Below are 18,312 nucleotides of genomic sequence, written 5' to 3' on the forward strand. Positions count from 1 at the left end.
GCTAAACACCCACAGTTCCCTCAGCCACTCCTCATGAAACAGACCCTTCACCACCTTTGTTGCCCTTTGGACACGCTCCAGCACCTCAAAATCTTTGAGAGTCACCCCCGTGGTACTGGATGTGAGGCTTCCCCATCACTGAGTACAGGGGGATGGTCACAGCCCTGTTCCTGCTGGCTGCATTGCCTGACACAAGCCAGGATGTTGTTGGCCTTCTTGGCCAGCAGACAGTGATGGCTCATATTCAGCTGGCTGTGGACCAACACCCCCAGGTCCTTTTCCACCAGCCTGCTCCAGCCCTTCTTCTCCAAGCCTGTAGCTGTAGCCTGGGGTTGTTGTGACCCAAGTGTAGGACCCATTGCACATTGTGTGTAGTTTAATCTGTATTACATTAGACAAAGGTTATAACTAACTGTAGTAATAGGTGAATTGCATAAATTTTCAAGGATATTATTAAGACTTCTTTTAAATTATGAGTAAAGAAAGCTTTATCTTAGTGAGAAATCTAGCCTAGCGTGTTTGAAGGTTTGTCTTACAGTGTGATATGTTCGTGTGTTGCAATGAATTCAGGACAAGCACTAATTTGACAGTATTTCTTTCATGGTTTTGACAGGTGAATTTCTACCAGGCTAATCTGGTTTTCTCATTAAGATTAATAATAGGTCTGGTAAATGCGTGGAGAGTCCCGTGTACAGCCAAGAACACTTGGTTTTGAAATACAAATTAATCCAGCTCAAAGCTGAATTAATGAGTAAAGAAGCTTCTTGTAGTCAGATGGGTTGGTATTCCTTGCTGGAAAAGTTACACCCCATTGTCTGTTTATTTGGGTTTCTTTAACAGAAATATGTATCTGGTTCCATATTTCTCCTTTAGACACTAATATCCACTCTGATCAAGTATTTATAATGACTGCTGTCATGATGATTAAATGTTTCATCTGCTGTTTATTTCTGGAAAAGTGGCAAAAATGCATAGCCACTCTTGATATTTCTTGTCTTAGCAGACCCAGAGATGTTAACTGTTGTGATTATACAGTTCTTTCTATAGTGTTAGAAATGAATATAAAACTTGCAGCTTTGGTTTTTTTGTTTGTTACATTAGGATGGACGATTGAAGCCTGGAGATCAACTTGTATCCATAAACAAAGAGTCAATGATTGGTGTCTCCTATGAAGAGGCAAAAAGTATAATCAACAGACCAAAGATGAGGTATCTGTTACCATCAAACAGCTACTAGACCTCCAAAGTGGTTACTTATAGGATATTTATGATCAGATTAATGGGAATTGTTGTCATGTATGCTTAGAGAAAATTCAAGGGATATTAATTTTTTTACATACTCAGTTACAATATTACTTCATAGGAAAAAAATCAACTTTGAATGCACCTTTTAGACCTGTAAAATTATGATGCTTTCATTCTTTTGCAAAGGAAAAAACAAAACCCAAAACCATAGTATTTGCCTTTTTTAATGAGGGAGACTAGAACATCCTTTTAGAAACACAGATAAATAAAATCACCCACAGTGTTTGGGGAAATGTAACTTATAATCCTGTGAATGACATAGTGTACAGTATGTTGAAACTTCAACGTTTCCATTTTAGGTTTGAAAGTTTTTGGGAGATAGCTTTTATTAGACAAGGCAGTAATCCTTGTTCTTCGGACAATCTTCAGCGTCCTTCCAGCCTCTTAACATCTTCTGTAGGACCTGAAGAGCAACAAGCTGCTGTACTCAGTTCTCTTACATCTCCTAATGGGAAGCTTGTTTCAGCATTTGCTCCAAATGCTGTGAGTATACTTATTACTTCTCTTAGTGTAAAGTGAGAGAATGGTGGGTTCTTCTTAATTCTGTTCAAATTTGAGTGTAGGGTTATTTTAATTCCTTTCCATTCTAGTCTCTCTTTCCTACACAATGTTAATTCTTTGGAAGACCAAGACTTTTACAGGAGATGTTGTGTAACAGTAAACCACACTGATGAGAGGGATAAGGGTAGTGGTTTACTTGTAAGAAAACAAGTCACATAAAATAAGCGTTAAGGGCATTCTTAGATGCAGAGTTGTCCTTGCTCTCTCTAGGGAGTAGAGTTTCAGAATTAGCTAGATGAAATAAAGTACTCCTATAGGTGTGAGTGCAGTTACAGTCTCACATAATGTTACACTTCCTCTGTGATGATGAGATTTGTGCTTAAAATTTTGAGTCCTAAAAGAATGGGAATGTGGTGTTTTCCTCTGTCTTTTGGCTGAGCAGCAATTGTTTTAGTTCACACAGCTCACCATTAGTGCAATGTGGCTCTGCTGACCGTATGAAAGAAGATTTCCAAACTTCTCCACTATTTCAATTAGAAAACTTCACAGTTTCAATTGATTGCATTTTTAAAGCTAAATGTTGTCTTTGAACAAGGAAGAATAAAATGATTCTTGATTGTGCCTATGTTTGTGCTTAAAATTCTTGCACATTTTTCTTCCCTATTAGGGAAACAAACACTGAAACAGGTTGCCTAGAGAGTCTGGGCTATCTTCATCTGTGAAGATTTCGCAAGCCTAGCTAAGGTTTTGTCAAGGCCATGATCTAAGTGTTTTGAATGGCATTCCTTCTCACCTCCCCCACACCTTCCATTTTCTCCTAGGGTTGTTTTGATCTATCCAGCCCCTTTTCTCCCCTTGGCCTTCCTCCTTCTCCCTCTCTTTTACATTAATGTGGATTTCCAGTCTGGCTTGCAATTGCCTTTAGAAATGATATTTCCTGACTTCTGATTTTCTTTCCTAGATGGAAACTGGAGTGAAGATGGGAGAGCAATCTCCAATTACTTCTCCAGACAGCAGTCCTACTGATGTGTCTGCCACTGGTAAATGCTGATTTAATTCCTTGACAACCTTTTTTTTTTTTTGATTCCTCCAGAAACTGTCATACAGAAGTGAGACTCCATAGTCTTTAAAAAAAGGAACATTGCACTATTCTTGTAGTACTAAATAAAGGACCAAGCTCAATAGATTTAGTAGCTTCTGTCAAATACAACTTACATTGTCTTTAACAAACAGCTGAAACCAAACAAAATGAGTGATCACAACATTTGCTAGGATAATAGACTCAGTAGAAACCAGATAATGAAGACTCATGTATAGATCAAGATTAGGTTTCCATAGAAACTGCTTTCTCCATGGGATGAAAGCCTGTGGATGTATACTGCTTGCACTTTTTTTAATATTTTTTAAATCAGGGCAGCATGCTGGAAGGACAGAAATAACAGGCATGCCTGTTTGACAGTTATTCAGCTAATAGCAGATAGAATATATATGTGTATGTTTATATTTGAGAGTCATGACATTCAAACAAAGACCATAATAACTTTGATCATATCTAAATACATACTTTGAATGCAACATTAGGGAAAGATAAAAGTGGTAGGATTTGGTCAGAACCAAATCTGAATGATTGAAATTCCTTTGGGAAACAAATACACATTCTGTTTACAAACAGGGAAAATGCAGTGGTCTGACATGAAAGTCTCGACTGACCCAGTAATATAACTGATTCTCCTTGTGTTTCTATATGCAAACCTGCACTATATTCTTTTTCTTCAGGCAGTAGTAAGTAAATATAACCTGTGCTTCTCAACTTGATGTCTAATGCACTGAGAAGAGGAAGGACTGACCTAAAAGGATCTGATTCATTCCAGAGGGTGCTCCACTGATGTTATTCAAACTGAACTGGTGTTTATTATGGCCCATATCAGATATCCTGACTTTAAAAGAAACCACCTCCTTATTGCAAACCTGACTGGTTGGGTTCCTGCCTTGAAGGATGAGCTGACTGAATGTGAAGCTTTGAATTTGGGCAGGTTGCAGTAACAAATACACCTGGAGTTTAATGACCACACAGTTTTTTTCATATTGATCATGAAAAACACCACAACTAAATCAGAGGAACAAGACAAAAGGCTGTTTTTTAGTATATTCAGAACATAAGACTCTTTGTTGATATAATGCAATACACAGGAGCTTCATTGCTGCTCAAAGAGGCCAAGAAGGCCAAGGTTCCTTAACGTACCTAAATAATGTTCTTAGTTGAGTGGAAAGCAGAACTACTTGCAGCTCCAGTTTGTACTCTTCCTTGTCATCTTTCACTTTAGCCTTATTTAATAGCACAGCCTCAGTCAAAGCTGCCACTTCTCTTATGCTGCCCTTTTTCAAGGATAAGCTTGAGAGAGAACCTTTCAAAGAGAACCTTGAAAAATTAAAGTGACTCTTAGATGAGTTGGTTTTTTACATGCTGTAAGGAAAATCAGCATCATCTTGATAAAATCTTGCACTAACTCATACACAAGGCTCACTCGTTCTGAGTTGAAATGAAGTATGCCAATTCAGCTGAGGTTCTAGCCCACTGTCTTCAGAATTTAATATAGCATGTGAGAGGTGTTAGTGTCAGAGATTTTCAAGATGTTTAGGTTTATGCTTTTGGCATATGAAGAGAATGTAAATTACTTTGAGCTTGGAAACAGCTATGCTGTGAAACTTAAAAAAAAAAAGAATTCTGTGCAATTCCTTCTGTTCCTTTAGAGAGACTCTCAGACTGCAAGATCCTTTAGTTTTCAAGTGCTGGTTTTGGTTTCAGTAGCTCTGTAGTCTCTATTGATCTTAATTCATTATTTCTAAGTTATATTTCTGAATAATGAACACATCCAAGTATTCAATTTTTCTCTGCAAAAAAAAAAGCCAAGCAATGACTTTGTTCTATTTACATACATTTAAAATCCAGATAAGTGGATTGTGGGCTGCTCCCTTCACCTACTGTCAGTGATCAAAGCATGACTAAGCTGTGACTGCATTTCTTGAGTTCCATTAAAAATAAGTATGCACACCAAAACCCAGCATTTCTTCTGAAATCTTACACATGGAGTGCTTAGTACTGCAGCTTCTTTTCCTTTCCTCAGATTAATTAGCTGTGTATGTTGGAAATAAAATAGAGGCACCATGAATTATTAATGCAGCTAACTAAAATTGTGCAAACTTGTATTTCTGATTATAAGGACTGGAGAGGAGGGGACGATGGCTTAATGGATGGTAATTCTTGGAAAAGAGTTCTTTCTTCCCCAGGGAAAAGTGCTGAGAAGGCTGCTGGAATTCAGTCTAAGCTGCCTTCACACACCCTGTAGTTGGCAACAGGTCATTCCACAGTGTTTTCTGGAACACTAGATATGTTTTTGGGAACTGTTGATGATGCTGATGGTGTGTCTTGAAGGTCTTTCTCTGAATTCACAAGTGTGTTTCCCTGTTTCCAGAGTAACTGTGCATCTCTGAGGGAACAGAAGATACCACAAATCTGAGCCATATGCTCAGTGAATCGCTCAGTTATTCCTGGTTTCTTTCTGCTAATTTGTTACTTGTCACTTTTTGATGCGAAAAAAGAGTTGAGGTGATTGATACCCATAATTTCTGTTTATTGCAATTATGTCCTTTAAAACAAAAGGCAATCTAAATATTACCATTTATTTGTGGCGAGCTGGTTTCCATTTGATGAGCAGAGCTTCAGAACAAATTTTTCAAAGCAATAGTTAGGACTGTACTGTTACTTTATTTTAATGTTGGGTTTTTTTTCCTCTTAGTTTTTGCCTCCAGCCAGAACAGTGATTCTGAGCTACAGGGAAGGAACTCTGCTCTTCGTCTCAAAGCAGAAAAGTTGGAGAGGGTAAATCCTTACAATCTTTTGAGTTTTCCTTTCTCTCTCTTCCTAATGCACATAAAAGATTTGATCCATATTTCCAGTTTGAGAAACCTTAAGGTGTAAATTGTACACCATATTTCCTATGTAGATGCTTCTTCAGGTTGCAGGCCAGTATTTCAATTTATATATCAGGCAAATTACTGTTTTTGTTAATCTAATTACTGATTAACTCTTCTGGGAATCTAAACATCCCTAAGGATTTTTAAGACAGTTATTAAGGAGAAAGGGGTTTCCTCATTACACTCATCTGTATTCAAGGTTAAATAATATCTGCACATCTCTCAATTAGAGGGAAAAGTCATAGGGTGTCTGGAATAAAAGTGTTGTCAGTGAGAGTGTGCTATGATACAAATACCCTTTGAAGTATAGCTCTTTAATTACTCCCCCATGTCCCTGCAGTCATTATCCCTAGTCTTTTTTTTTTTCCTTCTCAAAAATAAGTTTTCTCCTTCCAGGCATTGAATTATCTTGGGATTCAGCCCACAGATGAGCAGCAGCAAGCCCTAAGGCAACAACTTCAGAAAGATTCTAAAGGAACAGTGTCTTTTGGAGGTAATAATTAGTTAATTACCATAGAAAATCATGAAATGTAGGAATATAGAAATGATAGATAATAACCATTAAGATATTTTCTCTCAGCACTAGGTTGCTACTGCAAATAAAAAGATACTTTGAGGCAAGAACCTCATTCCACTGTATAAAAATATGCTTGAAATTCTGAAACTGAGTAATTGGAAAGCACATCACAAATTTATCTAATTAAGAACAGCCTTGAGAAAGTTTTGATTTTGTGCTCACGAATTCCTAAATTTTTGCCTTGACAAGAGCATCCTGTAGCTGTTCCAGAAGTTACTTGGGAGAGTTTTGGTGGTTAGAGAGACTTGTTAAGCAACTAGAGTGTTAGATTATTTAATTTGATTGCTTTGTGAGGAGCCAGAACATTTCAGTTATTGCATAAAGACAGAGATTTGCATGGAGACCATAATGATTCTTCTTCCAGCTAAACCTGATTCTGATGGGAATTAGTTGCTTCTCTTGGTTATGAGAGTGTTGGTGGGCGACACTAATGATTTAAGATTATTTCTCCTAAAATGTGGGACACGACAGTTCTGATGGTAAAACTGATAGAAATGTCACTTTTGCTGAAGTTTATGAAAACCAGCAGCAAACACAAGTAGATGAAAACTATTTTATTGTATTTTACCATCCAGAAAGACACTGGATTTTCAAGTAGCTTATCGAGAAAGATACTGAAGCTTCCATCAGATTTCAAGTGGCATAAACAAACCGACCTTTATATTTCCTTATATTTATATATTTAAATATGAATATATTTATATCTGCATTTGTAGCAGGTTTGTTTTTATGCATTCAGAACGAATGACAATCCAAGCCATGCTGATTGAGAATGCCGCGGGGTTGTATTTAAAATTCCCAGCTTGGTCAATATCAATTTTACCAGGTCTGTGTTGGGTGTAAGGGACCTGCAAAGGCACCTATGAGCTTTGAGCTGGCACAGAATTTTTCTTTCCTGCAGAGACACCATGTCTTCTCCAGTAAGGCAGGGGTATAACAGGTGCACAGATTTCTTCTATTTTTTTCACAGGGGTCTGCCAAATGTAGAGCATTTCTAAGCCAGTACTTTGCTGGTGAACTTCACTTTTCCCCTTCTTTTCCCTTTTCCCTTTCACAACTTGATTCAGGAATATTTCCTCCCAAGACATGTTTTGAACATTTTTGCTCTTACTCCCACCACCTTTACCAAATATTTCTGTTCAGAGAGATGTGCCTGATTTGAATATTTCCCTTTAGAAAGCTTATGGAACGTGGATACTACATTTATGGAAGGGTAGCCTTGTGACATTAGTAGTCGTGTTGCATTGTGGTCCTGCTACTAAGCTGAACCTGTGGACTACACCAACAAAATCTAAACTGTTTTTTAGACTTTGTGGAAGTCTCAAAGAATCTGTTTTCTGTGCCACTGGACACAACAGGTGATGGCCAGAAGTCTGTAACATTTGGGGTCGGTGAAATCGCCAGCTTACTGGACTCACAGGTAAAATCCGTGCCTGTGCAGTGTTTAACTGTTGGAAGGACATTACTGCAGAGCTGCTGATATGTAAGATTACTCCAGATCTTGGGCAGATGTTTAGAATAACTCCATATTACAGTGTTGTTTAAGATAACCTAGTTTCCATGAAGCTTTTCACAGCAACCTGCTTTGCAGAAAGCAATTCATGTAATTACGCTGTGATTTGTTGCAAGTATGGACAGCAGTGATTTGCTGAGGTTTCTTAATGGAGTATGTAGTGCTACTACTTATGTGAATGATAAACAGTTATTGGGCCCACTGATTTCAACTAGTGCTACAGTGAAAAAGCACTTTATCCTAGAGGTGACTTCAAGACAGAGGATTTGCATCCTAGGAATACTAAAATAACATTATGCATTATTTGCAATATTGAAGGAATCAGAGGCTGTATTGTGTTCTTGGTAGTTACTTTTACTAATTCTTCTGGACAGGAAAAATAATTGTTCCTTTGGAAGAGAATTTGGTCAGAATTTTCTTAAACGTTTTCAGAGCTTTAATTATTTTAAAATCCTCTTGTTTTCTTAATGAAACCTTTCAAGATAAATTAAAGATTATTGAAGATACAGTTAGTAATACATTCTAACATGGCATATTTAAATATACACAGTTTGTAACCTGTGATTCTTTGGAGAGTGACATGGAAAGACTTAAGAAAGAAAGAAATGAAGCTTTAAAAGAAATGAGTAAATTAAAGGTAATACTGAATTTTTATTTATTTTAAATTACTCAAGACTAATTTCTTTTGAAGTGTATATAGTAATTTACTGTATTTCTTTTGAATTTTATGTGTAATTTTGATGAATAAAAGGCAGAGCAGACAATCCTAATTATGATCAAGATTGTATGCTTGCAGTATATGTGTGGAGACAGCGAATTTTATTGGTAATACTGAATACTAATGCATTTTTTTAAATCTGATTCACAGAGAAATGGGACTAAGCAGACATTTCACAAAAGTGAATTTGGAGAAGTGACTGATTTGCATAGCAATTTTATTTGGAAATGTGTGATCCTAGTAACCACAGTGTGTGAGCATATGCTAATACATTTGGAAGAAGTCAGAACTGGAGGATAAATGAATCTGTTCTCAAAATTAATACATATTTCCACCGACATTGCAAGATACATATGACCTAAAGCAACAAACAGATTTATTGTTTCTTAATACCCTGGACTACAATCACAGTCCTATGCTCCTGGATTTCCTTTTGACAACCCAAAAGATAAACAATTCTGGTTCTCTATTTAGCCTCCTAACTCCTCCTTTTGGAGAGGGCCAGAATACAGGTAATTCTACAAATTGCCTCTTGGTCCAAAAAAATCCTTTCTTGCTATATATTACAAAAACATGGGTGAGCATGCCCAAAGATCTGTTCATCATTTGGTGCACTGAGATGATTCTTCTGAAAGTTTTGTACTGAAACGAAGGTGCCTGATGGGAATTGAGCAGTGATGTAGTGAATGCTGACAGTGTGAAACCCCAAACTGCTGCTGTCAGAAACCACCAGTCTGGAGTCTCCTTATTTCTTATACCTTAACAATCTACAGTCAAATACTCGATACTGAGTGAGAAATAGAATCATAGAATACCCTTGGTCAGACTCAGTTTGAGAAACTTTATGCTTTTAGAGCAGGGTTTTTTTTGGTTTTCTAAACTTTGTTAGAACTTTTAACCTTTGGAAAATCAGATACCTCCAGGTGTAACAAACTGTTTGGTCAAACAAATGATGTTTGAAATAACTGGCTTTGAATATAGGTTGTTCAGCAGTCTGGTAAAGCTGCAAAATGTCTTTATTCTGCAGGTTATTAGGTGGCTAGGTAACAAGAGACTTAAGATGTGTGTTCTGTGTATGTCACAGAAACGTCCAGTGACTAATCCTCAGATGCTCCAGAAATTTAAACAGTATCAATGAACTCTCTGAAAAACTACCTTTTGGAGATTAACAATTCCATTTTGTCACAGGTTTTGTAAAATCTGTTGATTTATCATTTAGACCAGAACTTTTTTAATACATGTGTTTTGATTATGCAACACTACTCACAGATACATGTTGTGGCCTAGAAACACAGTGGTGGTGCAGAAGGCATTAAGTACGTTGATAGGAATATTGCTGCTTGTAGTTTCCAAAGTGTTAATGAGGCTTTAGGAATAAAAACTCTTTCAGACCTAATTATTATTTCTTCCTTTTTTCTAAACAGGAAAAATTGTCTGCTTCTGTGAATTTACAGAAACAGTTAACAGAGGATCTACAGATAGTCAAGCAAGTATGTTGAGGTTTCTTAAAAGTATAATTATTCTCCTTTTTTCTCTTTTTACTGTATTTTCTGGAAGGGTGAGGGAGCACTTCTTTCTCTCTTGATTCTCCTATAGACTACACTTTCATACTGATTTCAAGACAGAGTGGTTCTTTTGTTACTACAAAGCTTTTGGTTGGAATTGGAGAATATTGATCCTTAAGTTTTTAGAGCAATAATATTTCTCTGCTGTTGAATCGAGGTAGGAACTGTAAGACAAGCTGGATCAGAGAAGTTGGATAATAAAGCATCTGTACCTTTCTGGTTGTAAGTGTTCTTGGAATGATTTTGCAGTTCTTAGGCAACTAATCTAGAGTCCTAACCATAGTTACTTTATGTGGCAAGCAGCGTGTTAAGTATGAAAAAAATAGATGCACTTGACAATTCTACCTGATACTTACCAGAAAAAAATGGTGGTAAGTGTTTTGTGAGGAATGTCTGGTTCCTGTCTCCATATCTATCTATAATCATGAGAGAGGAAATCAGGGTTTTGTATGAAATTTAGCCTTCTTACATGTCTTAAAGGAAATTTCCATTTATATTTAAGTCTGATGTCATTGATAGCCTGAATCCAAACCCAAGTACCTTGGCTGTTTCCTGCAGCTACTGAACGTTTTCCCATCAGCTCTATTTTTCTCACAGGCTGACCACCTTTTCTTCTTGCCTGTGCTGCTACACACATTCCTTGTAGGTTTCTCATGGCTTTCTGTTCCATCAGATGTCAGATACAAAAATGCAAGAGAGAGTTTCAAAAGCTTTCTGTGTATGGTTGTGTTAAGAATAGGCTTATGGTTTTGCTCATGTAGGTAGATTAGTTCAGCACCTTCATGATTGCTTTTTATTCCTTGAATAGAACTGAATTCTTCTTTGGATAAAATTTAACTGGAAGTCTGTTCCAGTAGCACACCTGGTGTTACCACTTGCTAAGGGGTGTTCAGTCTGTTATTCTAGACTAGAGCAGATGTTGAGCCCCTTGGTCTAGACTAAAGCTGAGTACAAATACAGCCCCAGAATACAGCGTAGGGACATGAGTGTTTCATTCAATTCACCTGCCTGCTCTTACTGGTAAGGTAGACTTGGACAAAGGTTTAAGAGGGTGTTTTGAGGGCAGCAGAGTCTGGTTTCTACCACACGAGGTCCTCGTGCTTTTATTTTTCCGTCCACACTGCACTGGGACAGGGAAGGTCAGCTTTGCAGGAGGAGCCTCCGGGGGATAACTGCTCTGGTTTGAAAAGGATCCCTATAGTGAAACGAAAGAGAAATAATCCATTATATGTAATCACAGCACTGTGTGACCTATTTGTTTCAGAAGATGCAAGCAGAGTTTTAATGGGAATTTTAGTTCTATTTATATTTGGTGCATTTTCAGGTGGTTTATCTACATATTTGTGCAGTTTGGAACCAGTGTTGATGCTTCAATTCGCAGTGATAGAAAGCCCACCATAAAATGGGCTAGTTTAATGGCAACTTGCATTTGTAATGCAAGGATGATGCACTCCTGCTTGAGCTGAAGCTTGTGAAATGAGTTAATGAGTACATTATTGAGCCCTAACAACCTTATTAAAAGTAAACAAACAAACTTAAGTATCTGCTTAAGGTCCTCTGAATTAAGTAGAATTTAAACTTTTTTTTTTTACAAAAATCATTGCTTTCCTAAAAGCCCATGATCTTATAATAGGGTGCAGGCTACCAGTTCATTATAGAAGTATCTTTTGCAGTATTTCTATATTCTGCTAATTGTGAATTGCAAAGATTGCAGCCTAATTAGGGCAGGTGTACAGATATCCTGGTTAATGGACACATTGTGTTAGTACCCAGTCATTTAGCCCTGCTTGAACCAGTAGCTAGCAGAATAAACAAACTGAAGATTAGAAATACTGCTAAATTTGAAATGAGATTGTGATTATTTTCTGATATTAGTCCATAGCATTTAAAATACATTAATGGTCTATTTTGACTTTGAGGTTGGGATAGAGCAATATCTTTAGGTCTGACTTGAAATTATATCTAAGGTGAAATCGGGATAAAACATGGAAGGGCACTTGTGAGTCCCTGAAGTCTTGTCAACACTATGAATGAGAGACCTGTAATGGTGTCTTTTATCTTCCTGCATGAGTCTGACTGTGTTTGGTGCTGCCTGGAAGTCCTGGGTCACGCTAACCTGAATGATCTCTTCTTTGCTCGAGCTTTTTTACGCTGTTATTGTCAGCTGAAGCGCCTCAGCTAAACATAGGAAATGTAAAAGCTGTAAAGATAGGACACAGTATGTGGTATCCTATACTGCTGGACTTGTATTTCACAGGGCTGAGGTTTGCTGTTCTACACTTATGTTTTCTAAGGGGAAAAGAGGTGCTTTGAAGACTAGGGCTTGAATGGCTGCTATTTTGGAAGTAGTGGGAAGCTTATTTCAGCCTGCCTGAAAGAACCATTTGGCTTATTTTTATTGCATTAGCTTTTTTATTTTAATATATAGTAAAGATACTCAAAGTTCTTTTAAAGTGTGTTTTTAGCACACGATTTTCGTAAAATTAATGAATAAACAATTTAATTGCAGCTACAATTTTTTGTATAGATAAAAACCCCCCTTTGATCCAGTGTTTGTAGTGGCTGGAATATTAGTCAGATACAACCTGCTCTTGACACTTGAATTTATGCAAGGAACAAATAGACCCTGGCTTTGAAAGAAACCTGTACCTTGAAATGGATTCTGTAAGGATTATTTTCTCCTCCAGCCTGCAGTTTCTTATTTGTTGTAGTGGCTTTATATGAGATTAGGACAGATCAAGCATTTATATCTGCCAGCTGCAGATTCCCTGTCTGTTGCATGTTCCTTCATGCAAGCAGTTGGATGGGACAAGAGAAAATGTTGCTGAACCGTGCTGCGATCCATCTGTCTTTCACTGGTGAGGGGCCCTTACCTGCATCAGAATCCACCAAACCACCAGCTTCAGTAACTGGAGAACTGGGAACCCTGATGGTATCGTTTCCCTTTGTGCCTCCCTGCTCTAGAAAACAGCTCTGGCTTGTCAGAAAGTTTTGCTAATTCAGTTGTAGTGTGGATAATCGTTTCATTGTAATGTAAGAATGCATTGTTCCTTAATTATTCCTTTAGGTCTTCCACTGTTGAAATCTGGTCATACTTAGTCTGCTATTAGAGAGAAATTAATATTCAACAATGGGGTTTCTGAAAAAAAACAATGGGCAAGTAAAGGAAATTCTGGATTATAGGAGATGAAACCTTTATCTGAAGGAGCTCTTCTTTCAAAATGAAGACCTCCCTTTTTATTGCAGCAATTTTCCCATGGCTTTGCTACTGCTGGTGTATTTAAATAATTCCTATGTGTGCATTTTTAAGATGCCACCCTCTGTCAAGCTTTCTGTGTTCATTTCTATTAGTCAAACTTAATACCACTTCTGTCTCCAAGAGCGTTTCCCACCTCTGCTGGAGGAGGCCTTTGCTACTGAAGGCTACTGAACCATCTTTTGTATCAGCAGGGCCCAGCTTTCCTTGCTGGTGAGTCACAGTGTTTCATACAGTGACAAGAAAATGCCCTCTACAGAAGCAGTAAGTTTGACCTCTGTTGATTTCAAAGCCCTTGTGTTTTCTGGTTTCTAGGAAAAAGAGCTGCTCTGAGCAGCTTGCAGGTGGGATGGATGGTTCTGGTGGTCGTCAGGAGCCAGGCAGTGCGAGTGCTTTTGTTAACAAGCCTTTGCGCTGCGCTCGGTGCTGTGCAAACACAGCTGTACATGCAGCTAGCTGAACAGCAGGAAGGCCTGCAGAGTAAGCTTTTGAGTAGGGGGGTTGGAGCTCTCTGATCCTTGGGGTCCCTTCCAACCCAGACCATTCTATGATTCTATGATACAGGTGACATTGGTGGAGGTGATCGTTACGCAGGAAGATTTACCTCACGCTGTGTGCTTCCAAAATTTAACCAGAAAAGTAAATCACTGGACTTGCTGACAAATTAAAGGTTATTTAGATGTACCTCTTGTCAGCTGTCTTCCTCTAACAGAAACTTTGAAGCTATATAGCACCAATGTCACCTGTATCATAGAATCATAGAATGGTCTGGGTTGGAAGGGACCCCAAGGATCAGAGAGCTCCAACCCCCCTGCCACAGGCAGGGACACCAACCTCCAGGCCTGGATCTACACAATGCTGCCCAGGGCCCCATCCAACCTGGCCTTGAACACCTCCAGGGACGGGGAATCCACTACCTCTCTGGGCAGCCTGTTCCAGCACCTCACCACTCTTTCTGTAAAAAACTTCCCCCTAATATCTAATCTAAACCTTCCCTCCTTTAGCTTTAGGCCATTCCCCCTTGTCCTGCCATTATCTGCTCTTTTAAAAAGTTGAATCCCCTCACTGCTGAATACAGATCTTTCAGTTTGCCTCATGTGTGGTTACTTCTTCTAATGCTTTATGTTCTAAGGGACCAGAATGGCCCTGCCAAATTGGTGTCACATGGTAACAGCGTTGCAGATATGAGGAAAATTGTCCTGTGTATGTCATTGTGATTGGTTTGCTTTTGGCTTGAAATCAATACATATTTGTTCATAAAGACTAACAGTGTACAGGTTAAAAGTCGTACAAAGCTGAGACTGGTAGATCATTTAACAGAAAAAACATTATGACAAAGTAAAGGAAAGCCTGACTTGGAGAACAGTGATTGCACAGAGCAAACGTTTCCAAGTTAGGAAACAGTAGAATTAAATCTGCTTTTGTAAACTTAACTGATCGCTGTAGATATTTATGTGATGACACCTGTTAAATATTATATCACATTTCTCCCACACACAGAAAAAGGAAGATTTGGTCATTTTAGTTTTTCAGAAACAGTGAATTCAAGTCAAGTTTCTAGAAGGTTGTTTCCTACTTATTAGAGATTCTTAGTGTCTTTTTCTTCTTTGCCTCTACCTGTTTCCCCTCTCATCCCATTCCCTACCACGATACATATATAATAAGATATTGCAGGCAAACTAGGAATAGGATATTTACCCAAGTATCCTTAGCTAAGGAATTTGTAGAAAGAATTGGAAGCCCTGTGAAATTGTATATTTAAAGCTTATAACTTTAATGATTCAGAAAACATATATAAAGTTCATTTTTCCACAGGTTACTAAAAAGTTACAGGGAAAGATGGTTTACTGCTCTTGGTGCCAGTGAGCCTGTGTGTCTGTTTTTTGATGAGCAGTTTGTTTTTTCCTGGTGTAAACTCATCTGTTGTCCAGACCTTTGGTTTGACTTTTTAAATTTACAAATCAAAGTTACCTTGAATTGCTACTCAGTAGTAAAAGGAATAGAGCAATAGCCTTCTCTAAATCAGATCTTACAACATTTGGGGATTACTGTAGCTGAATTAAAACATAACAGTTTCTGATTTCCTGTTTGCCATATGTTATTTATATATAAATTTTATATAATACTCTTCAGTGTTAATACAGGGTGATGATGTAAAAGCAGGAACTAGGCAGAAAAATAAAACCCTTCACTTACTTTGAGAACAATATCAACTGAATACTTGTGTTAGAAAACCATCCACATGTGTGAACTGCAAACTGACTGTGAATTCATGTAATAATAGTGAAATAAAATAACATCTCATTAAAGTTCTTATTTACTGTGGGAGTGGTGGGGACAGATGAACAGTGCCAGATATGTTTCTATAATACTTCTGGAGTTTTAGAGATTTCGAGTAATCATAAAATTTGTGATTCAATTTATTATGAAAATTATCCTTCTCTGTAAATACCTGTTCTTTGCACATCATACAATTAGCAGTTGAACCATAGAATCACAGACTGGTTTGGGTCAGAAGGGACCTGAAAGCCCATCTAGTCTCACACCCTGCCATAGGTAGGGACACTCCTCACTAGCCCAGGGTGCCCAAAGCCCCATCCAACCTGGCCTCAAACACTGCCAGGGATCCAAGGGCAGCTATATCTCCTCTGGGCATCCTGTGGCAGGGCCTCAGCACCCCCAGAGAGAAGACTATCTCATATCATAATATCTAATCTGAATCTACCCTCTTTTAGTTTAAACCCATTACCCTCTCCAGATTTTCTGTAGCTGCATTAGGTACTTGGAAGGCTGCTATACGGTCTCCATAGCAGAAGTGCTCCAGCCCTCTGATCATCTTCACAGCTCTCCTCTGGACTTGCTCACAGGTCCATGTCTGTCTTGTACTGGGGACCCCAGAGCTGGACACAGTATACCAGGTGGGGTCTCATGAGAGTGAAGTAGAGAGGGAGAATCACCTCCCTTGACCATCTCCATCTCCCCAGAAATACTAAAAGGTAGCCTAATGCCAACTGCAGTATTTTGGGGCTAAATCTGTACTACTTTGTTTGGCTGGAGTTTAACTTTTCAATTCAATCCTATCATCTGCAGGAAGCTAAGGCAGCTGTGGAAGAGACAAGAGCTCTGAGAAGCAGGATTCATCTTGCAGAAGCTGCACAAAGACAGGCTCGTGGGATGGAGATGGACTATGAAGAAGTAATTCGCCTGCTGGAAGCTGAAATTGTAGAGCTGAAGGCTCAGCTCACTGATCATTCCGGCCAAAATAAAGTAAGCAAAGCAGTTGCCTGTCGTAGTTACCATGGTTTCCTTGCTGTTGTCATGTATCTTGTTTTCATTTTCTTTTCATCTGCTTTTCTAAAGTAGGTCACTGTTTGTCTTGTATTATTCAATAACTGGAAGGATGCGTAGTCAAGGGGGTAATGGGAAGTGTATGAGTCTTCCTTGATCTTTGGGCTGGAAAACTAAGAGCATATGTGGGTCATAGATCAAAATGACACATCCCAAGCATTAAAGCATGAAATAGTTTCTGGTCTGCAGGTACACTGTCTTTAAAGACTGTACATATACTTGTATGCTTTTGTACTTATGTAAAAATGGCCTTTACATTTCTGTCAGTCAAATAACAACATGAGGTCCAGTACCATTCCTCAGTAAATTTAGATTTAATCAGGCTAATCATTTAAATGCTACTAACAGTATCCTGCCCCCAAAAAAATGTTTTTAATTGAGCCTCATAGTTTAAAACCACTTTATCTCCAACGAGGCGTAACAAAGCATGCCAGGGAATGAAATATTTGAGGTGCTTTTTAATTCTCCCCCATAATTGTGGATCCATTTTCTACACAGAGTTTGAACAAGTGCAAGCAGGTTGACATTTGTGTGTTTACCTTGTTTCTTTCATGAAAAACAGAGGTGTGTATGAATTGATGAAATCTGCCTTATTTAATCACAGAAACTGATTCAATAATACATGATGGTATTAAAAGGGAAAACCGAGCTCTGTGGCCTGCAGGCTCACAAAGCAGCTGCATAGTAAGAACATGTAGCTCTCAGGGAGGAATCCTTGTCACCTCATTGTGAGTGTGTGTGATGAGATGAATCGTACCCTAGAGGTTCTTCCTTCTGAACATCTGGGTGAGGTGTCCCATCTCTTGAGTCAGGTATTTTTGAAGCAGTTTGTTTTCTAGGGCTTGAACAAATATCAAAACTTTTAAGAAATTCAGGGTCCATGGGTTGCTTTCTTAGAGATTTGTTTCTGAGATACTAGTTTGAGTTCCTGAAACTGAGTGAGCATTTGAAAATCTAAGTTGGGATTTGATTCTCTTTCTTACTCCAAAGAGGCAATATCAAGTAGGTACCAACTCTGTAGTATAGTCTCTTTAGTATATAAGAATGAGGTCCCTCTGAGGGCTTATGGCTCCTTCAGCACTAGCAGAGAAAGGTGTTTAAACTGGCAGATTCTTTGACATTCAGAGTGATCTTGATTCTGCTGCGTTGTACTGGGTACAGAAACAAATGCTTGTACACATCTGCTCCACCTGAAGATAATAAATGGGGTTTTATGGATTTTATGAGAGTTTAATTGTAGATGGTGGGCTTTCAGAAAAGATGTACAGGGATATAAAAGATCATTTTTAATGATTGTGGTATTTTCTTAATTTCTGGAGACGACTTTGCTCTGACCAGCAGACAGCTTAGCTAAATGAACATCCCTATATACATTTGAAGACTTTACTCATGGTCCTTTCTCATGGGCAGTACCAGGGACTGAAGCTGAAAGCTCAAGCCTCCAGAACGCGATCGAACGAGGCTCTCATCTCTCTGAGCCACAGTACAGAAGGGATGTGTAGTGCTGATTGATAGGTTATACAAGTGCATGTAGAGAAATCCTAGGGGGTAATTT

The 18,312-nt window shown here is 38.3% G+C and overlaps 1 protein-coding gene across 1 annotated transcript in view; it reads left to right on the forward strand.

The window, feature by feature from the left end:
* STXBP4 (syntaxin binding protein 4) overlaps nt 1-18,312 on the forward strand; it is a gene marked incomplete at both ends in the record, with an annotated part of 71,058 nt that overhangs the window by 14,716 nt on the left and 38,030 nt on the right. Inside the window, 9 exons of the mRNA XM_084273605.1 lie at nt 1,102-1,208; nt 1,604-1,787; nt 2,767-2,845; nt 5,603-5,685; nt 6,177-6,273; nt 7,665-7,777; nt 8,421-8,507; nt 10,013-10,078; nt 16,500-16,676. Of these exons, the coding sequence (XP_084129731.1) occupies nt 1,102-1,208; nt 1,604-1,787; nt 2,767-2,845; nt 5,603-5,685; nt 6,177-6,273; nt 7,665-7,777; nt 8,421-8,507; nt 10,013-10,078; nt 16,500-16,676 (993 nt within the window). The remainder of the gene's footprint in view (nt 1-1,101; nt 1,209-1,603; nt 1,788-2,766; nt 2,846-5,602; nt 5,686-6,176; nt 6,274-7,664; nt 7,778-8,420; nt 8,508-10,012; nt 10,079-16,499; nt 16,677-18,312) is intronic.

This window comes from Gallinula chloropus (assembly GCF_964237585.1).
Source record: "Gallinula chloropus genome assembly, chromosome: 20".
Taxonomy (NCBI): domain Eukaryota; kingdom Metazoa; phylum Chordata; class Aves; order Gruiformes; family Rallidae; genus Gallinula; species Gallinula chloropus.